This window comes from Schistocerca piceifrons, chromosome 7 (assembly GCF_021461385.2).
Source record: "Schistocerca piceifrons isolate TAMUIC-IGC-003096 chromosome 7, iqSchPice1.1, whole genome shotgun sequence".
NCBI classification, from domain to species: Eukaryota; Metazoa; Arthropoda; class Insecta; order Orthoptera; family Acrididae; genus Schistocerca; species Schistocerca piceifrons.
Window position 1 is genome coordinate 283,894,852 of NC_060144.1, and position 23,198 is coordinate 283,918,049.

The 23,198-nt window shown below is 43.6% G+C and overlaps 1 protein-coding gene across 1 annotated transcript in view; it reads left to right on the forward strand.

Annotated features, from left to right (window-relative positions):
• The window catches only part of LOC124805634 (beta-1,4-glucuronyltransferase 1), a 118,582-nt gene that overhangs the window by 47,695 nt on the left and 47,689 nt on the right, over positions 1–23,198 (forward strand). The window contains exons 4-5 of the mRNA XM_047266202.1: positions 2,346–2,675; positions 16,051–16,210. Coding sequence (XP_047122158.1) covers positions 2,346–2,675; positions 16,051–16,210 — 490 coding nt within the window. The remainder of the gene's footprint in view (positions 1–2,345; positions 2,676–16,050; positions 16,211–23,198) is intronic.

Sequence of the window (23,198 nt, forward strand, 5' to 3'; positions counted from 1 at the left end):
TGCCGCCCCGCTGCACTCCGAAGGGGTGTGATAAGGTTTAGTGGGGGTGCAGCATCACGATGTCCTTAGGGAAAGGTTTTAGCGTGGGAGGGTATCAGCAGTGACAACGTTATCAAGAACATCTTCCTGTTGCTCATCGCAGTACCAATTGTTGTAACCTTCGTACATACATATTTAAATTGGATGATGGTGGGACATCAGCTGGTGTAATTATTATTAAAAATGAAACTCCTCCAGCTGTACTTGAGATTTAATTTTTATTTGGCTACTAGTTTCGACGTTGCGTCAACGCCATTTTCAGGCCCGTACACACAATTGATATCACCAAAGTGTACGGGCCTGAAGATGGCATTGACGCAAAGTCGAAACTAGTACCCAAATAAATATGAAATCTTAAGTGCAGCTGGAGGAGTTTCATTTTTAATAAAAACTGTTGTAATGGACCGCGAAGCATGTGGGAATCAACGCCTCATTGAAAGGGATGGTTTCATTGAGGACCTTTACGCCACTCTCTGAGGCCGTGTCGATTCTGAGAGATGGTGTGTCCGAAGTATTTTCCTTGGCCACAGAAAAGGAAACAGCGTGATTTCGAAGCCGGGCCTCGCGGTTTGACCCCTATCAGAGAGATATCAAAATAAGGTGTGAAATATGCTTAAGCGAGGCTGTGAGGCGACCGTTCTATCGTGTGGTGCTTGTCAGAATTGTCGTGAAATTTGTAACAACGTGACATTATTAGCCCAACTTACAGTTGACATTAGCTTCTTTCTCGCATGTGTCAACGCATTCTGTTTGAAGCGTTGTCGAGCTCGAGGGTGACGTCGCGCAGCGATGCGCTTTCGCACCCTTACAGAGGGAGGCTTGCTGGCACCTTTGAACTACACTACTGGCCATTAAAATTGCTACACCAAGAAGATGACGTGCTACAGACAGGAAGAAGATGCTGTGATATGCAAATGATTAGCTTTTCAGAGCATTCACACAACGTTGGCGCCTGTAGCGACACCCACAACGTGCTGAAATTAGGAAAGTTTCCAACCGATTTCTCATACACAAACAGCAGTTGACCGGCGTTGCCTGGTGAAACGTTGTTGTGATGCCTCGTGTATGGAGGAGAAAGAAGTACCATCACGTTTCCGACTCTGATAAAGGTCGGATTGTAGCCTATCGCGATTGCGGTTTAGCATATTGCGACATCGCTGCTCGCGTTGGTCGAGATCCATTGACTGTTAGCAGAATATGGATCGGTGGGTTCAGGAGGGTAATACGGAACGCCGTGCTGGATCCCAACGGCCTCGTATCACTAGCAGTCGAGATGACAGGCATCTTATCTGCATGGCTGTAACGGATCGTGCAGCCACGTCTCGATCCCTGAGTCAACAGATGGGGACGTCTGCAAAACAACTACCATCTGCACGAACAGTCCGACTACGTTTGCAGCAGCATGGACTATCAGCTCGGAGACCATGGCTGTGGTTACCCTTGATGCTGCATCACAGACAGGAGCGCCTGCGATGGTGTACTCAACGACGAACCTGAGTGCATGAATGGCAAAACGTCATTTTTTCGGGTGAATCCAGGTTCTGTTTACAGCATTATGATGGTCGCATCCGTGTTTGGCGACATCGCGGTGAACGCACATTGGAAGTATGTATTCGGCATCGCCATACTGTCATATCACCCGGCGTGATTGTATGGGGTGCCATTGGTTACACGTCTCGGTCAACTGTTGTTCGCATTGTCGGCACTTTGAACAGTGGACGTTACATTTCAGATCCCTGCGAAACCCTACATTTCGGCAGGACAATGCACTACCGCATGTTGCGGGTCCTGTTCGGGCCTTTCTGGATGTAGAAAATTTTCGACTGCTGCCTTCGCGAGCACATTCTTCATATCTCTCACCAACTGAAAACGTCTGGTCAATGGTGGCCGAGCAACTGTCTCGTCACAATACGCCAGTCACTACTCTCGATGAGCTGTGGTATCGTGTTGAAGCTACATGTTTAGCTGTACCTGTACACGCCATCCAAGCTCTGTTTGACTCAATGCCCTGGCGTATCAAGGCCGTTATTACGGCCAGAGGTGGTTGTTCTGGGTACTGATTTCTCAGCATCTATGCACCCAAATGGCGTGAAAATGTAATCACATGTCAGTTCTAGTATTGTCCAATGAATACCCGTTTAGCATCTGCATTTCTTCTTGGTGTAGCAATTTTAATGGTCAATAATGTAGATTTCAAAAGTACTGCGTCTCTGTGGGAGAAAATTATGGGGGTTCGAAAAAGTGATCCCTTAATTTGGTTCTGTAGTATAAAACAGCTGAAGCTGGTACGCTGCTGGTTTGCGCAGGTGGCGGACGCGCGCGCCGTACCCGCAGAACCACATGCGCAACGTGGCGCGCGCCAACTGCCAGGCGTCGCACGTCTTCCTCACGGACGTGGACATCGTGCCCAGCTCGGGGCTGGCGGAGGGCGTGGCCGCCTTCCTGCGCCGGCCGCGGCCGCCCGACTGCCAGGGCGGCCGGCTGTGCGCCTTCGTGGTGCCCACGTACGAGCTGGACGAGCGCGTGCGCTTCCCGCCCAACAAGTCGGAGCTGGTGCGGCTCGCGCGGAAGGGCCTCGCCCGCCCCTTCCACCAGAAGGTCTTCGTCTTCAACCAGTTCGCCACCAACTTCTCCAGGTGACGTTACTCCGACAAGGCCAGACAAAAGTCAGCGCGGAAGCAGCCAGTAGATGTCAAAGTAACCGAACACCTATAAGTGGACCCCGCTACGGGTTGTGTCCAACCGTGGCCTTAATGTCGGACTGACCTCTGCTGGGGGCATTTTCAATGAGATGACTGAATGTGTGGAGGCGAAACCAGAGAAGGTGGTGATGTTGATCTCTGGGGTCTAGAGTGAAGTTTACGTTGTAACCCATCCCAAAAATGCTCTATTGGGTTCAGGTCGCTACTCTGTGCGGACAGGTACATTTCAGGAATGTTACTGTCCACAAACCATCACAGATGCTGATTTATGACAGGTTGCATTGCCGTAATGATACGATCATCGTCTTTGAACTGTTCCTCTACGGTACATAGTCCACTTTGCTGTAAGATGTGTTCATATCCTACTGCAGTTTAAGTTTTCTTAAGTAGCATAAGACCACAGACTAACCGTACTTCGCTGTTGGCTCTGTATATGATGGCCTGTAACGCCCCTGAGGCATTAGTCAAACCCAATCCCTTCCTTATGATTTGCACAGGATTTAGTGTGACAGATCAGTCCAGATCACTCATTTCCAGTCATCCACTGTCCAGCGGCGTCACTCGTTACATCACTTCAAATGTCGCTTAGCACTGACTCCAGAAACGTGTGCCTTACGAGGAGCTGCTAGATCATGGTTAACCATTATTTTTAACCTTTTAAGCACAGTCATTGCACAACCTAGACTGCTGGTAGGACTCTGAAACCCACGAGTGATCCATTCCTTCGATTTCAAGAAGGGGAAACTGATGGCTCTCGATCTTCCACCATAATCGAGTTCATCAACATGAGGTGGCAAAATGAGGTAGCCTAGGAGGTGGAAACGTGGGTTCTACTATGCCAAGACTGCTTGGTAGCTACAACAGGAAAACACAATTAATTAGCAAGAGTACAAAATAAGAAAGTATTTATTACTTAACTTTGCTGTAGCCCATGATCAGTTGGTTGACAATTATAGAAGACGCGACTAGACTAAGCGTTTGTAGAATGACATAATTTAGAAGTCACAAATCTTGCAGTGACGAATTAATCTCTCGTAATCTTGAATGTCGAAGCCGGTGAATTTGAAGACTAACTCGGAACGGAGCTACAAAGACTTGATGGCGGCAATGACTGAGTTGCAGACGATGACAAACATCGGCGCTGACTGACCACTGAGCGCGGCTACGAACTGTAGACTGGCACAACTGCCCTACTCTCCTGGTGCACATGAAGTGGCCTAGCGGCGCGTCGCGGCGAGCATAAGTACTGCAACTGGCTGTGTACTCTTTGGCTAACACAGCCGTTCTTCTGTTCCGTTTATCGAGAGAATTGCATCCGGCGGATCGATCTCTCAGGCGGCGGTGTGATGGTATGACTGACGACATCACAGAAACTTCTCTCAAAACTGTTAATTTTACTGTATGTGGAAAAAAGTTGTCAGATACACAATGTTAATTATTGGTGTATTTATAGATTAACAAATGTGGTATTAGATTTTTTCTATGTTGTTTCTTACATCATTCTATAATTTTACCTTTCACTCTAAAAACATTGATGTTCTGTGGTCGATTATTATTGATCATAGATGTTTATACGTTGATGATATAATCGAAGCATCATCAATTATTTACCATCATCGCTCATCCCTAATTTTGAACTCAAGTACCTCGGAAAGGCTATTGGCCACAACAACATCTTCCCAGCGGGACAATCGACATAGAGACAGGATAACAGTGTCCGGGAGGCGATTACTGTGGTCTGACTCAACTCATATTTTTCACATTTTAAATAATAAAAGGCGTCGAGTGCACCGATGGCCAAGTAAGACGTTTAACCCGCCGAGTGTGGCTCGTGTAGTTGAGGCCGTTTTCATACCATACTTGGGCACACTTATTCAGATTCCCGCGTACATGAACCATGATGTTTATTTCAACATTCTCCGAGACTAATTGTTCATGCTCACGATATGTATGCCGTGGGCATTCGTGCCTTCCGAGATGACAACAGTTGTGTTCAGAGAACTCAGGCACCATATTGCATCTTGACTTGCCAGCTAAATCACGCGATCTTAGTTCTACAAAAGTGATTGGGACTACCTGAAGAACGGGTGAAAAGTGGCAATCAACGTCCTTGCAATTTGGTGGCTCTATCGGGTCTAATCGTCAATCAGTGTCCTCAGCTGAATATGGCGTACCCAAAGCAACTTGCGCATTCTCTTCCTCACTGAACTGAGGCGTTATCAAGTACAGAAGCGGTGTTACGTAGTACTGATGTGATATCTCCTGCGGGGTGATTAATTTTTTTCCTGGTGCAATCACGCAGGATGTTTCGAAAATATTCATCCGATTTCAGCCGACTATATCTCCAACATGGCAGAAGATAGAAACGTGGGTAAGCTGTAACTTACTTATCGAAACTGAGAGATTGCCTTGGCGCTAGTCCTTTTCTTCTTTGTTGTTTTCCCAACTGATATGATCAACTCAACCAGCCTCCAACACATTATATGTTACAAGTTGAAAAACATATTCAGTTACACACTTACACACAACCATGTCTCAATAGCGTAATATATTTAAATTGGTTGTATATATATATATGCATTTATTTTTTTTAGGCAACGGTCTTCTGACGACTGGTTTCATGCGGCCCGCCACGAATACCTCTTGTGTGCGAACATTTTCATCTCAGAGTAGCACTTCCATCCTAAGTCCTCAATTATTTGTTGGGTGTATTCCGCTGTCTGGTCTGTCCTCCTCTACAGCTTTTACCTTCTACAGCTCAAACTAGTACCGCGGATGTCTTATGTCTTAACATATGTGCCATCACCCTGTTCCTTTTTCTTTTCAATGTTTTCCATACTTGTTTTTTTCGTCATTCTGTGGAGAACCTCCTCATTCCTTACTTTATCAGTCCTCTTAATTTTCAATATCAATGCTTTGATTCTGTTTCCTTCCGTTTTCTCACGGTCCATCATTCACTGCCATACAATGCTGTGCTCCGAATGTACTTTGTCATAAATTTCTTCCTCAAATTAAGGCACATGTGTGACACTGGTAGACATCTTTTGATTAGGAAAGCTTACTTTGCCTTTAATAGCCTGCTTTTTACCGAAGCTAGTAGTATTCCTTAAATTCATCTACTTCGTGACCACGAATTTTGATGTTAAGTGTCTCGCTATTCTCATTTCTGCTATATCTTACCACATTCGTCTTTCTTCTGTCTACTCTCAATATGTGTTGTGTAACTCATCAAACTGTTCATTCCATTCATCATATCTTGTAATTCTTCTCCATCTTCGCAGAGGATAATTGTCATCAGCGAATTATATCATTACTAGCCTTTCACTCTGAATTTTTGAACAGCAATGTCATCAGCCAACCGAACTGTTACTAACCTGTCAACTTGAATTTTAGTGACGTTCTTGAACATACCTTTTATTTCCGTCATTGATTCTTCGATTTACAGATTGAGCACTAGTGGTAATAGACTACTTATCCATTGTAAACTTAAGTTTAATTTCCGTCATTGATTCTTCGATTTACAGATTAAGCAGTATTGGTAGAGAACTACATATTCATCGTACACATACTACTGATCCGAGCACTTCATAAGAGTTAATAAACTTTGAACGTAAGAATTCGATCGCGAGTCTTTTGCAAAATCTGACAACGAGAAAGTAACTTGAAAGTGCTATCTGGTTAGCTGTCTGTTTAAACATTCGTAATGACAAGAATACTATCTGAATTCAACACAGTGAATCAAGAAACTGTTAAACTGACAAATCTGCCCTAGAAAACTCAATGTTTCCTTTTTTTAATTATTTAATTTTGGCTACCTATTGTACAATGGAAACACCTTGACGCTGCTCTTGACTTGAAAGCGCGTCGCATTTGCTGAGCTACTACTAACTCACTGAGATGCACCTGGTGCAATGCGCTCTCTTTTTTTAAAAAAAGCAAAGCACACTTGGTTCATAACAAACCTGAATAAGTAAAAGTGATAACTCATATTTTGCCATGAACTTGGGATGTGGATAATGAGTTGGGATAAACTATAAAATCAAATGTAATTCGTTTTCTGATTAGAAAAGTTCTGTAATGAAAATTTATGTTTTTCTTTGCTTTACAATCATTAATAAACAAAAAATTACAGTTCTAAAGGGCACGGACGTAAACAGTATTTAACATAAAATAAGATCTTTTCAAAAAGCAACACGTAAAAATGACATAAAATATTGAACAGTTTTTCCTACCCCCAAATTCAAATTGGAAATTATGCATGGCTCTTTATCTTTCCCTATACTCAAGTCTCTGAACCAAGAATCCCTATACTCAAGTCTCTGTACCAAGAATGCATAACTACAAGCTGCCACAATAAAGTACAAAATCTGAAATAAATTGCCTTGAATTAAATCGTTTTATATTGTTCATCAAAATAATCATAATAAAATATTCTTCTCGAAATGCTTCACTCTCTTTTCTCGTCTCAGATAATTAATCAGTAAATCAAAGTGTTCCACATCCTCAGAATGTAGCTGCAAACGAACCACTCAGCCTGTGCCGTACCATTACTCATGACACACCAATACCGACTACTGCGTCTCCTCATGCAACGATTAAGAATGCGCATCATTTTTCGGATATCTTGCAAAGCAGAGATGGTCCAAGCAAGTCTGCAGGGGACGCAGCATCTCTGATGACACTGCCCGCACATAATTTCAAACAGTACAATGGCGCTTACGCGGTTTTGACATCCAAACAGTAGAGAAATTGCCATGAAATAATTTGCAGCCTCCTATCACAACCCCTCGGCCTCACCGGCCAGAATTTTGCGGAGTGAGATTTGTAATTGACAAAGGTTAATCTGCGAAATTCGTTAACGAAGTAAAATTTTGTGACTAAGTACTACAAGCACGATAAAAAAGTACACAAGTCCAAATAATACAGCAACAATAGTGATTGCAAAAGGAATAAATCGTTGTGCACAGGCGTACTAACATAGTGGTAAGAGTAGGAGTCCATGAGATACAAATTAATAAATGTGGAAGTCTTTATGACATAGAAATTCCAGAGTTATTCTTTTAGCTCTTCTTGATATATGTTCTATCTAGTCTGTTTTCATAACATTAGATGCTGCGAGAAAAACACATTGCACATAGTCTGTGAATTTCTTGCTAAAAACGTAGTTTCGTCACAAATGTTAGATTCGCAATGCAGTAGTTTTTGTAGTGTCTTAAGTAAAGAACACTGTCGTCGGTAAAATATATGCAATAGATTTCGACAATAACATGACTGCACACACTGCAGCACCACGTTTTTCGAAGTGCTCGTTGTCGAGGACTCAGAGTAAGACATAAATTGATTCCACTGACATCTACAACCGTAACACAAGCAGATTAGTTCATGTGTCAGTAGGCTAGGAGTAGACTCAGAGGAGAAACTCTAACAACTCAAAGCCAAAGATATCTCACAACCACGCTGCTGAGCGTGAAGGTCCATATTTGACACAAAAGTATTTTTTCGGTGCAACCACAGACTAGGCTGTTGTGAAATCGTACATTTTTTTGCTTAGTCCTACCACAGTGCAGGTGTCCAAGCATAAATCTTAATCATATGCGAAATCATAGAATTACATAGAGATAAACGTTGTAACATATTACATACGTGGACAATCATAAAAGTTAAAGAATCAGTCAATAGTGCTTAGTAAGAATTTTACAAATCCTAATGCTAAACAAATGACTAACCCCATATGCAATACGCAATAAAAATGTAAGTTCATTCCTTATCAGTAAAACAAAATAATTTCAGTAAATAAGCATTGCAATACAATGACATCATGAGTGAAAAACCATGCGACGAATCTCAGTTACAAAAGAATGCATCTGCCTTATGCAATCATGAATTAATGTTTTTTCTGCTTAAAACTATCTTACATACTGTGAAACACATCTACAATAACTTTACTTTAGAAATGCTACTTTCTGCAAAATTTTACGAGTTCGTCTAACTACTGGTAATGACGGTACACGACAAAAGAGAAAAAGAGTTCATTTTGTTGTGAACAGCATGCTGTTTGTTCCTGCTGAAAGAAATATGTTATTACGTCCCTATGTCAAACATACACAAGTAAAATGTGTGGTACAAGGGTATCTAATGTACGAAAGTACTGACTAAGAAATCCCATGTAATAGGTATCTGCTTAATGTGCTCCAAATATATGTCAGGTAGAGAGGAAACAGTAAAGAATCGGTGTACAAAGATTAGTGCTAAAGATCATGGAATAAACAGAAATCATGTGAAACAAAGTAGTGTTGAGCTGTTGAGAAAAACAACTGTAAAATTAGGAACATGGACACAGATGGAATCTCTCATAGCCAGAATGAACAAACAGTTATATACAGGCAAAAAAATCGTCAGAACATCGTGACAAATCAAATGTAGCATAGTCTCCACAACCTTATCAAAAACTTCCTTTCTAAATGCATACAAAATCTCTTTCTCAGTCAAAAAGATTACTAAATCTGAAAAACTACAAAGTTTGCATGGTAAGTAAATCACAAGTTACCTAACCATATTGACATCTTCCAATACTCCATCAATACATTGCTTGAAAATACACTACTGGCCATTAAAATTGCTACACCAAGGAGAAATGCAGATGACAAACGGGTATTCATTGGACAAATATATAATACTAGAACTGACATGTTATTACCTTTTCACGCAATTTGGGTGCATAGATCCTGAGAAATCAGTACCCAGAACAACCACCTCTGGCCGTAATAACAGAACTTGCATGGCGTGTAGAGGTTCAGCTGCCCATGCACCTTCGACACCATACCACATTTCATCAAGAGTAGTGACTGGCGTATTGTGACGAGCCAGTTGCTCGGTCATCCTTGACCAGACGTTTTCAATTGGTGAGAGATCAAGAGAATATGCTGGCCAGGGCAGCAGTCGAACATTTTCTGTATCCAGAAAGGCCCGTACAGGACCTGCAACATGCGGTCGTGCATTATCCTGCTGAAATGTAGGGTTTCGCAGGGATCGAATGAAGGTTAAAGCCACGGGTCGTAACACATCTGAAATGTAACGTCCACTGTTCAAAGTGCCGTCAATGCGAACAACAGGTGACCGAGACGCGTAACCAATGGCACCCCATACAATCACGCCGGGTGATACGCCAGTATGGCGATGACAAATGCACGCTTCCAGTGTGCGTTCACCAAACACGGATGCGACCATCATGATGCTGTAAACAGAACTTGAATCCATCCGAAAAAATGACGTTTTGCCATTCGCGCACCCAGGTTCGTCATTGAGTACACCATCGCAGGCGCTCCTGTCTGTGATGCAGCTAAGGGTAACCGCTGCCATGGTCTCCGAGCTTATAGTCCATGCTGCTGCAAACATCGTCGACTTGTTCGTGCAGATGGTTGTTGTCTTGCAAACGTCCCCATCTGTTGACTCAGGGATCGAGACGTGGCTGCACGATCCGTTACAGCCATGCAGATAAGATGCCTGTCATCTCGACTGCTAGTGATACGAGGCCGTTGGGATCCAGCACGGCGTTCCGTATTACTCTCCTAAACCCATCGATTCCATATTCTACTACCAGTCATTGGATGTCGACCAACGCGAGCAGCAATCGCGATAGGCTGCAATCGCGATGGGCTACGATCCGACCTTTATCAAAGTCGTATACGTGATGGTACGCATTTCTCATCCTGACACGAGGCATCACAATAACGTTTCGCCAGGCAACGCCGGTCAACTGCTGTTTGTGTATGAGAAATCGGTTGGAAACTTTCCTCATGTCAGCACGTTGTAGGTGTCGCCAGCAGCGCCAACGTTGTGTGAATGCTCTGAAAAGCTAATCATTTGCATATCACAGCATCTTCTTCCTGTCGGTTAAATTTCTCGTCTGTAGCACGTCATCTTTGTGGTGTAGCAATTTTAATGGCCAGTAGTGTATACACTCCTGGAAATGGAAAAAAGAACACATTGACACCGGTGTGTCAGACCCACCATACTTGCTCCGGACACTGCGAGAGGGCTGTACAAGCAATGATCACACGCACGGCACAGCGGACACACCAGGAACCGCGGTGTTGGTCGTCGAATGGCGCTAGCTGCGCAGCATTTGTGCACCGCCGCCGTCGGTGTCAGCCAGTTTGCCGTGGCATACGGAGCTCCATCGCAGTCTTTAACACTGGTAGCATGCCGCGACAGCGTGGACGTGAACCCTATGTGCAGATGACGGACTTTGAGCGAGGGAGTATAGTGGGCATACGGGAGGCCGGGTGGACGTACCGCCGAATTGCTCCGGACACTGCGAGAGGGCTGTACAAGCAATGATCACACGCACGGCACAGCGGACACACCAGGAACCGCGGTGTTGGCCGTCGAATGGCGCTAGCTGCGCAGCATTTGTGCACCGCCGCCGTCAGTGTCAGCCAGTTTGCCGTGGCATACGGAGCTCCATCGCAGTCTTTAACACTGGTAGCATGCCGCGACAGCGTGGACGTGAACCGTATGTGCAGATGACGGACTTTGAGCGAGGGAGTATAGTGGGCATACGGGAGGCCGGGTGGACGTACCGCCGAATTGCTCAACACGTGGGGCGTGAGGTCTCCACAGTACATCGATGTTGTCGCCAGTGGTCGGCGGAAGGTGCAAGTGCCCGTCGACCTGGGACCGGACCGCAGCGACGCACGGATGCACGCCAAGACCGTAGGATCCTACGCAGTGCCGTAGGGGACCGCACCGCCACTTCCCAGCAAATTAGGGACACTGTTGCTCCTGGGGTATCGGCGAGGACCATTCGCAACCGTCTCCATGAAGCTGGGCTACGGTCCCGCACACCGTTAGGCCGTCTTCCGCTCACGCCCCAACATCGTGCAGCCCGCCTCCAGTGGTGTCGCGACAGGCGTGAATAGAGGGACGAATGGAGACGTGTCGTCTTCAGCGATGAGAGTCGCTTCTGCCTTGGTGCCAATGATGGTCGTATGCGTGTTTGGCGCCGTGCAGGTGAGCGCCACAATCAGGACTGCATACGACCGAGGCACACAGGGCCAACACCCGGCATCATGGTGTGGGGAGCGATCTCCTACACTGGCCGTACACCACTGGTGATCGTCGAGGGGACACTGAATAGTGCACGGTACATCCAAACCGTCATCGAACCCATCGTTCTACCATTCCTAGACCGGCAAGGGAACTTGCTGTTCCAATAGGACAATGCACGTCCGCATGTATCCCGTGCCACCCAACGTGCTCTAGAAGGTGTAAGTCAACTACCCTGGCCAGCAAGATCTCCGGATCTGCCCCCCGTTGAGCGTGTTTGGGACTGGATGAAGCGTCGTCTCACGCGGTCTGCACGTCCAGCACGAACGCTGGTCCAACTGAGGCGCCAGGTGGAAATGGAATGGCAAGCCGTTCCACAGGACTACATCCAGCATCTCTACGATCGTCTCCATGGGAGAATAGCAGCCTGCATTGCTGCGAAAGGTGGATATACACTGTACTAGTGCCGACATTGTGCATGCTCTGTTGCCTGTGTCTATGTGCCTGTGGTTCTGTCAGTGTGATCATGTGATGTATCTGACCCCAGGAATGTGTCAATAAAGTTTCCCCTTCCTGGGACAATGAATTCACGGTGTTCTTATTTCAGTTTCCAGGAGTGTATCACAGAAAGCCACTTAGCTGTATTATAGTAAAATCTCCATAACATCATGTCATATCCACTGCTAAAAGCCTCCAATAAGTCTTGATTAATCTTCAGATCAATATAAGTGGACGAAAATTCCTCTAATACGTCATCATTCATCTTCAAATGGATATAAATGTATGAAAATTCCTCCAATGCGTCATCATTCATTTACAAATCAATATAAAAGTACCTTTGCTCAGAAATTCTACCTTCGCCATAATTCGACGCAGCAGTCCTTGCTGAAAATGACGAATTGTACCAACATTTTAAGGGGCTCCGGAACGCCCTATACTTGCAATGTTAAAATAACGCTTATAAATTACATCTTTTCTCACAAAGTATTTGAGGTAGGAAGTTGAACTTTTTACAGATTGTTCACTGGAATGTGGGCTACAACTTAACACAGGTATTTTACAATATTTTAGTTCAGTTATTAAAGATGATTTTTTTTCAATTGTAATGAAAATTCACTACATTTTTTTGCAATTTTTTATTTATATATTCAAAAATACACAGTTTTTTTGGAAAAAGGCTGTGTTAAATTATGCAGAAGGTACTGTGTAACATTTACTGAAAGTTTGAAACAAATATGTTTGGAAGATCCTTAGAAAACATGTAATTAGTATGAGAAAATAAAAGTTTTGGGAATCGAGCGACAAAGATTGGATTAACTTTTTAGTGCATTCCAGGTCCATAGGATGGATTATCTTCATCCTCTGCAAACTCCTCCTCCAGCTTCCTCTTGTTCCTCCTCCCGTTTACTCTTGCTTGTATTTCTAGACTCTTTACAGCCCTGTCTGCAGCCCGAAGGCGTTCCTTGTCTAAAGCAAGCATCGCTCGTTGTTGTGTTCATAGATTTTGCTACCATTTTCTTCAGTTGCAGTTACTGCAACACTGTTCCAAAAGGTGGTCATGTATGAACATTTATCACATTTCAGTTGTATTTCACTAGCAAGTCCTACGTGCGTTATTATGGAGAGTTCCAGACCAACTTCACTACAATGAATACATCTTACACAGTTTGAAAAAATTCCTTTGAGAACCGACATATCAAATATTTCATTCACATCCGATTCGCCCATAAAACATTCATAGTTTTCACTCATTGAACCAAGCTTCTTCTGTGAAGTATTTTCTTTCCCACTTTGACTGCTGTGGGCAGGTGTACTTGAGAGGTTAGGTTCACTCACTTGGTTATCGTCTTTATTGTTTACAGTAATAACACATACCTTTGGCTTTCCAACATTTCTCCTTTTCTTAAAAGCATTCAGAGGATTTCTAATAACTTTACTTTTACTCATTATTATACTCCAACAAAACAGAGACTCAAGAAACAGAATTAATTACGAATATTTTCGAGATAACGACAGAGTAAATAAACATGAAACAATCGACAATCACACCAGCGATATATATTGAACCATCACAGGTTAGCCACAACACATACTTTATCTCACATCACTAAAATGTACTTGATGAACACGGACGAAAATTATAACACCATTTGACAGCAGTTTAACAGCGCCACAGTGGGTCACGACCATGTAGAACACATTTCAAAAAAAATTTAAAAATAGTTGTAGTCTTCGGAATTGAATAAATTATATATCTATTAAAAGGTAATAGTCTGCAGATTCAGAAAACGCAAAAAAGTAAAAATTGATCTTTTCATGATTTTGAGCCTTTCTGGAGCCCCTTAACAACTCCTTCAATGAAATGTTACCTGAACTGCACAAGCGTCCAACCTCATTTACCTTTGCTTGTAAATTCCACTGTATAGCACTGTCTCCCTGTAAGAAATATTAGCGCTTGTTCTCGTGCCTGTGAAACCATTGTTTTTATATGTTCATCATTTGTTTCACATCCAATTTTGTTTAATTTTATTCTCCTGGTAAAATCTCTAAAAATAAATGGCATGATGCATAATGTGTGAAATTCAATCTTAAATTAAATCCTCTTCTATTACTCATCAAAATAATCATAATAAAATATACTTCCCAAAACGCTTCAGTCTCTCTCCTTGTCTCAAATTGTGGTGTGCATACTGTAAGAGCTTTGGTACACACACCATAAGATTATTTGACTTGTCGCTCTAACAAAGTAGACGGGTGTCAGCAATATGTCTCATGGTCTTATCGTGACGTGTTTATCTTCTGCCATTAGGTCAGATGATAGAAATGCCACTTGCACGCTTAGAGTAGCAGATTGACGGTGACCAACTTTAAACAGAACTTGATTAATTTTCGCACACATTAATTAAAATAAAAAGAAGCATAAACATTACGTAACTTGATTCTGGATGCTATTTACAATTGAAAATCTGAAGTTCCTTTGGTCTTGGTATGTTCATCTTATTCTCACATATCTCTGATACTTGACAAAGTGTCTATACATTTATCTTCATGGCTATGTACAGGAATATGATAATCTTCTTAGGTGCAGACTGAAACTTGACTATAGACTGGTACAGACTAATGCAGACTGGTAGAGACAAATGCAGACTAATGCAGACTGACTAATCGGAGGTCTGTACACTCGTTATAATACCTCGTGCGTTCAGGTATCACTGCGCGAGTGTGATCTGCGAGGAGAAAAGGTTCTACATTAGCAGCAATCTCATTGGCTGCATTATATATTAATACGCGGATTGGCGGAAGCAGAATTTGGTCCGTCTCTAAGACAGCGCCATCTCATAGTGCGGAGACGGACGAGTGCTGCGCCTGCACTGTTGTGCTTAGCGGGGCGCGCTCTAGTGGGAAAGTTGTCTATGCGCTGACTACGCCGAACTATGTACACAACACAAATAATTGATATGTTCCACTACTTTAGAATATAGCTGCAGCCGTATCCCTGGGCCTATACCGTACTACAACTCATGACTCACCACTGGCAACTACTGTCTCTCCACCTCTCACGATTAACAGTGCGCATCATCTCCTGTGCACCTTGCAAGGAAGAGATGGCCCAAGCAAGTCTGCATGCGACAAAGCATCTCTAATGACATTGCGCACTTCTAATTTCAAACAGTATGAAGGAGCTTACGCGTTCATGATATCCAAATACAGCAGAAATCCGCATGAAATTATCTACAGCTCTCTATCATTGTTCCCTCTTGGTTCTTTAAAATTTTGTGTATTACCCGTCTTTCCCTACAGTTTACTCCTAGTTTTCTCAATTTTCGAACATGTTGCGCCATTTTACATTGTCGAACGCTTTCTTCGGGTCGAGAAATGTTAGGGACGTTGTCTTGAGTTATCATCAGTCTTGCTTCCATTATCAGCTGCAACGTCAGAACTGCCTCTCTGATGTCTTTACCTTTCATAAAGCCAAACGCTGTCATCTACGAGATCCTCAACATTTTCTTTTCCCTTCCAGACGCGTACCTGCCACTATTCCCGCAGATCTGTCTTGCGTGTGGTGGCACACGTCTCCCTTCTGCGCCTTAGCACCCCGTCTGCAGTAGCCTTTTACCGTGAATTTTAATCGCGTTCCTGTGAACTTAAGGCGCCGCATGAGCTACTCACACGCTATTTCTTTCTCGTTGCTGCCTGATGTTCCCAGCACGGCAGTGCGGAGCCCAGAACGCGTGCTGACCTCGCCTGCTCTCGCCAACAGGTGGCAGGAGAGCGGCGGCGTGGGGGAGCCCCAGGAGGTGCACGTCAGCCACAACGTCACCAACTTCGAGTTCCTGTACGAGCCCTTCTACGTGGCGCCCGCCACGGCGCCCCCGCACGACGAGCGCTTCATGGGCTACGGCTACACGCGGAACACGCAGGTACTTACGTCCGGTAGTCCTACTGAGCGGTGTTCTCCATTTCATAGCCGCCTAGAAAACTGCGGCTCATGCTCGGGTTTATTCACGAAGCCTTGAACGCGAGTCTTACATTCATTCGCTGATAAACGGAACAGTGTTACATATAGAAATTTTGATGGTAACTGCTCAGAAACAATTTTGCAATATGCGGTGCAACCGCCTTGTTGGGGATACTAATTGTCGAAAAAATAAATCAATCAAAGTGAAAATCTTTACGAATATTAATATTGAAGAAGTCACCTGAAATAAAAGTTCTTGAAGATGGACGGGCGTAATTCAGACTGTTAATAATAATAAAAACACGTTGGCATGAACGTAAGTTCTTTTCGTTGCTCCGCTACCGTCGATTCTTCTTGTAAATTTTTTAAGCGATGATTGGCCAGAGAACACCATGGTGATCTAATAAGGTGAAAGGTCAGGAAGTGATTTAGGTGTACTCAGATTTAGAATTCTGAATGTTGTTTATTTCTTCAGACTGAGATTTTCACTCTGCAGCGGAGTGTGCGCTGATATGAAACTTCCTGGCAGATTAAAACTGTGTGCCGGACCGATGCTCGAACTCGGGACCTTTGCCTTTCGCGGGCAAGTGCTCTACCATCTGAGCTACTCAAGCACGACTCACGCCTCGTCCTCAAAGCAAGTTTGGATGGTAGGAGACGAGAGACTGGCAGAAGTGAAGCTGTGAGGAGCGGGCGTGAGTCGTGCTTCGCCCGCGAAAGGCAAAGGTCCCCAGTTCCAGTCTCGGTCCGGCACACAGTTTTTATCTGCCAGGAAGTTTCATTTGTTTATTTCTTGTCTCGATATTACGTCACACGGTGGAGGTCAAAATCTCACGCTGTACTGGCGCTGGGTTTTGTACTGGGTGAAATTAATAAAACCGACAAACCGCAGGAACGGAGTCCTGATTGGTAATAGAGGAAAAAAGATCCTACGAACATGTGTACGCAAGTACATCGTTGCCACAGTTGATGGCGCTGAGGAATGAAAGTTCCTCTGACCACGTGCCGTGTCTGAAGCTTACAGACGATTATGTACATTGATGATGCTGTTATGGTAAAGGTTGCTCTGTCGGTAAAGAGAAACAATGACACAAATCCCATGATTGTGATGGTCTGATATAAAAACCCTCGACAAAATCCTACCCGTACAGGGAAATCCGCTGTTGATAATCCTTGCACTCGTAGCAAGTGATAAGGATAGTAGCAGTTGTACACATAATCGTACATTCATCTGTCCGGGTCTTTCCCCCCCCCAATCTGCCTTAGGCTGTGGTGTGTCTACTCTTTAGAGCAGCGTGTAAGTGAGTGCTCAGTGTTTTGCGTCTTTTTTGAAGTGTTGCGAACACAATCCATACTGTCGCTAGGAGTGGTTTTTTTATCCGTTACGAACAGAAACCAGACTGTTGCCATGTTTTTTTTAATTGTCTGTCTACTATGTACGTGTCTGCTAACTGTGTGTCTTAGTTAGCATCACCAACTCTTTGTTTTTATATTTTAACTCCCACTAATTTCCGCCATTTTACAATTCAAAAACTCACCGTCTTTATCGTCTGTTTTTGTCGTTTATTATCTTCCTATTATTTTTTAAAACTTCTGTAGGCTGAAGAGCGGCATACTAAGCTGCTGCCAGCTTGCCCCCTCCGACGGGAATCGAAACCCAATAAAGAAAAAAAAATCGTAGTTTTTCTTATATCATATTGGCAAGCCACTTGCCTGGAGCTTTTACTACGGGTCGTCTCAATACCCTGCAGAACCCGGCCCTGCAAATCTGGTGTACGCACAGTCCGCCGCCTCCCTGTACGTTCATCTGTCTGAAAGGACCCGTGATCACATGGACGCCCAAAAAAGAGCTTGAAATGTTGTTTGATGTGGTTGGTGTCTGTGAGGATACTTGTTTTGGTACAGTCATGCTGCCTGTCCGTTGTTTCTATCTGCTTGCCCGTACTCAAACACCATCTTTGCTTGTTCCCGATCAGGAATACAGGACCATCCTCATGCGTATAGTACGCTGCGTCGCTCACACAACCCGCAACACACGAGGAACACACGGCACGCGGCCAGAGGAACATTCATTTGTCAGCGCCAGCTATCGTGGCACCGATGCGTTTCCGGACACTTGTTGATCGGACCTTTTGTCCTCCATTTCCAGACAGGAAGCCGTCCCTGCAGTTTGTCGGTTTTATGAATGTTCACGGTGTATACATTGGCTGACAATCTGAACATTGTTCCGTACAGTAATTTCGTTAATTACAATCATAGAAGTAGATGAAGGTTTCTCGGGTCTCCAGCCGGTGGTAGCGTTGATATTTCGCGACGTTTCGGGAAGTGTCTTACTGCCCATCTTTGCCGGAAGATTGGTAGTATGACACTTCCCGAAACGTCGCGAGATATCAACGCTATCAATCGGCTGGAGACCCGAGAAACCTTCATCAACAGTTTACGCCAGGAAAGCCTACAGTCACATATATCACAGAAGTTGTTTAAAATTACAGAGAATGCTATAATTCGGTGGTAACAATTGAAACACGCGAAATAGGGTACAAGGTCAAATACGTATCTGTCGTTTTCTTGGAAAAATAAGTGAAATGGTTAAAATAAATAATGCTCATTACATTTTTGTTAATTGCACTGAAACTACATTGTCCAAGGTATTCCTAACACGTATCCTGCTTCAAATATGAATAAATTATTTTTTGTGTATAAGGAATTCCAATATTTGGTCCAGTGGCCTAAATAAAGGCTTTGTTTACATTCTCAGTTTGTTTTCGTATTGTGAGTTACAGTAATTACGAAGTAATTAGGTGTAGTTATGTTGCACAATAGCATAGCAAACTGACAGTATGACAAACAGAGTTGTTACAGGTTTTCAACACTGTAAAATACACTGTATTTGGTGCTTTTTGGTAGACAATTGTTTGTAAACGAATAGTGCTAATTGCAACGAAAGGAGTCGACGATACATGTTCCTGCCACTGGATGGGCGAACTGCTAGCGAAGACTTCGACATGCAGTTGTTGAAAATCACACTGCAGAGTTCACCTTTTCTAAAGGTGTAATTACGTATATGATTCCTACCTAATAACATAACAGTTGAAACTTCCTGGCAGATTAAAACTGTGTGCCCGACCGAGACTCGAACTCGGGACCCTTGCCTTTCGCGGGCAAGTGCTCCACCAACTGAGCTACCGAATATCGACTCACGCCCGGTACTCACAGCTTTACTTCTGCCAGTACCTCGTCTCCTACCTTCCAAACTTTACAGAAGCTCTCTTGCGAACCTTGCAGAACTAGCACTCCCGAAAGAAAGGCTATTGCGGAGACCTGGCTTAGCCACAGCCTGGGGGATGTTTCCAGAATGAGATTTTCACTCTGCAGCGGAGTGTGCGCTGATATGAAACTTCCTGGCAGATTAAAACTGTGTGCCCGACCGAGACTCGAACTCGTAAAGTTTGGAAGGTAGGAGACGAGGTACTGGCAGAAGTAAAGCTGTGAGTACAGGGCGTGAGTCGTGCTTCGGTAGCTCAGTTTGGAGCACTTGCCCGCGAAAGGCAAGGGTCCCGAGTTCGAGTCTCGGTCGGGCACACAGTTTTAATCTGCCAGGAAGTTTCATATCAGCGCACACTCCGCTGCAGAGTGAAAATCTCATTCTGGAAACATCCCCCAGGCTGTGGCTAAGCCATGTCTCCACAATATCCTTTCTTTCGGGAGTGCTAGTTCTGCAAGGTTCGCAGGAGAGCTTCTGTAAAGTTTGGAAGGTAGGAGACGAGGTACTGGCAGAAGTAAAGCTGTGAGTACCGGGCGTGAGTCGATATTCGGTAGCTCAGCTGGTGGAGCACTTGCCCGCGAAAGGCAAGGGTCCCGAGTTCGAGTCTCGGTCGGGCACACAGTTTTAATCTGCCAGGAAGTTTCATATCAGCGCACACTCCGCTGCAGAGTGAAAATCTCATTCTGGAAACGTAACAGTTAATTAAGCGATCCAAATTAACTTCGAAATCTAATGACAAATGTGCTATTAAGTTTCAAATAGCATCAAAATTCGCATGAGTATTTTTTAAAAATCATAAACCTCTTTCTCAGTATTCTTTTGACAATAGTAAACCAACTAAGCGTAGATACCTGTGCAGCGTAGGTAAATATGGTTTCTCTTCAGTCTGCCATGATGCCTCGAAGTGTCATTTCAAGCTAGGACAGTCTGTAAATTGAAGGGGTCCCACAATTGAGAAAGGTTTAGTATCATCACTTTGTCTGTTGTGTTTTCCAATGAACCATATGTTGATTACAAGTAGTTCCCTATATAACTCAAACAGTGGTTGCAAACTGTTTTGTTCAAGAGCCAACACTGACATTGTTGGGTTGCATTTATTATTGACTGTTTTTTTTTTTTTTTTTTGGTCATCAGTCTACTGACTGGTTTGATGCGACCCGCCACGAATTCCTTTCCTGTGCTAACCTCTTCATCTCAGAGTAGCACTTGCAACCTACGTCCTCAATTATTTGCTTGACGTATTCCAATCTCTGTCTTCCTCTACAGTTTTTACCCTCTACAGCTCCCTCTAGTACCATGGAAGTCATTCCCTCATGTCTTAGCAGATGTCCTATCATCCTGTCCATTCTCCTCATCAGTGTTTTCCACATATTCCTTTCCTCTCCGATTCTGCGTAGAACCTCCTCATTCCTTACCTTATCAGTCCACCTAATTTTCAACATTCATCTATAGCACCACATCTCAAATGCTTCGATTCTCTTCTGTTCCGGTTTTCCCACAGTCCATGTTTCACTACCATTCAATTCTGTACTCCAGACGTACATCCTCAGAAATTTCTTCCTCAAATTAAGGCCGGTATTTGATATTAGTAGACTTCTCTTGGCCAGAAATGCCTTTCTTGCCGTAGCGAGTCTGCTTTTGATGTCCTCCTTGCTCCGTCCATCATTGGTTATTTTACTGCCTAGGTAGCAGAATTCCTTAACTTCATTGACTTTGTGACCATTAATCCTGATGTTAAGTTTCTCGCTGTTCTCATTTCTACTACTTCTCATTACCTTCGTCTTTCGCCGGTTTACTCTCAAACCATACTGTGTACTCTTTAGACTGTTCATTCCGTTCAGCAGATCATTTAATTCTTCTTCACTTTCACTCAGCAATGTCATCAGCAAATGGTATAATTGATATCCTTTCACCTTGTATTTTAATTCCACTCCTGAACCTTTCTTTTATTTCCATCATTGCTTCCTCGATGTACAGATTGAAGAGTAGGGGCGAAAGGCTACAGCCTTGTCTTACACCCTTCTTAATACGAGCACTTTGTTCTTGATCGTCCACTCTTGTTATTCCCTCTTGGTTGTTGTACGTATTGTATATGACCCGTCTCTCCCTATAGCTTACCCCTACTTTTTTCAGAATCTCGAACAGCTTGCACCATTTTATATTGTCGAACGCTTTTTCCAGGTCGACAAATCCTATGAAAGTGTCTTGATTTTTCTTTAGCCTTGCTTCCATTATTAGCCGCAATGTCAGAATTGCCTCTCTCGTCCCTTTACTTTTCCTAAAGCCAAACTGATCGTCACCTAGCGCATTCTCAATTTTCTTTTCCATTCTTCTGTATATAATTCTTGTAAGCAGCTTCGATGCATGAGCTGTTAAGCTGATTGTGCGATAATTCTCGCACTTGTCATCTCTTGCCGTCTTCGGAATTGTGTGGATGATGCTTTTCCGAAAGTCAGATGGTATGTCGCCAGACTCATATATTCTACACACCAACGTGAATAGTCGTTTTGTTGCCACTTCCCCCAATGATTGACTGGTAAAGTACACAAATTAGTATGTTGTGAACCCTTAATAGACCAGTTATAGTAACGGCCTGATTAGCTGGCTGCTTGCGCCAAGTTAGTGATTGTCAGAAGTCGGCACCATTCAGAACACTTCATGTCGACTGTTCTCTTTTTCAAAATGCTGCCACCCTCGAAGATCCCTAAATTGTGACGCTTTAATTGCATGGTGAGGAGGGCAGTAATTGCACTTACATTTAAATGCATTATACGATATATAACACGATCACCAATATTTACTAAATATTTTGAATGTCGTTTCTCTTCTACTCACTGCGTTGTATTACAACAGCGTTAGTTTAATTTATTATTCCATGGTACAAAAATGTGTACCGCATTTGGAAATGACCGTCTCTATAATGCGGATTCATGATCCGATATCTCTTCCGTTTGAAATTATTTCATAGAAGCTGATTGGTACGAGGCACACATAGCTATTGGTTGCCAGCAGTGGAGGATAAACAACAAAACATACCCTTCTCATATCCTCTAGCCTCACAGTGAACGCGCTACGTACCCTTCTGCCCTTCACATGTGGTACCAACATTACTAATATCACGGCCAAATTCACCAACGTCAATTAAAATTAAGCAAATTTTACGATACTATTATCTCTGTAATTATTTTTATTTTCTACTAACTGTGAGCAGGAAAACTACACTCTTAAGAAGCTCTTAACAGTAGCTGAAGTTTTTTGATTCGGCTTTTAGTTATTAGATGCGTACTATTATGAAACACGGCCAAGAACCTCAGGCTGCACGAATACTTGATTCGGGCCGCATGCGACCAGCGGGCCACATTTTGTGGCCACTGCATTAGAAAGATATTTAATTTAACTTAAAAACGTGAAGTGTCTCAAAATAGGTTCTTGCAGCTAGCAGTTTCTTCTCCCAACCTCTTCAGTCATAACTTTACCTCGGGTTGCCATCATATGAATTTGACACCAATTTGGCGTACACCACAGCGACGTCATTCGAATATTCGGCCTCTATCACGCTACAGAGCTGGTGACCAATAACTACAAATTGCGCTTTGTAGGTGCCTTATTTGGAGACTGCAAGAGCCATGGCGACCGTGAATGTACTCAGCCCTATCCGTGCAACACCCTTGACAGTCCGATCGGT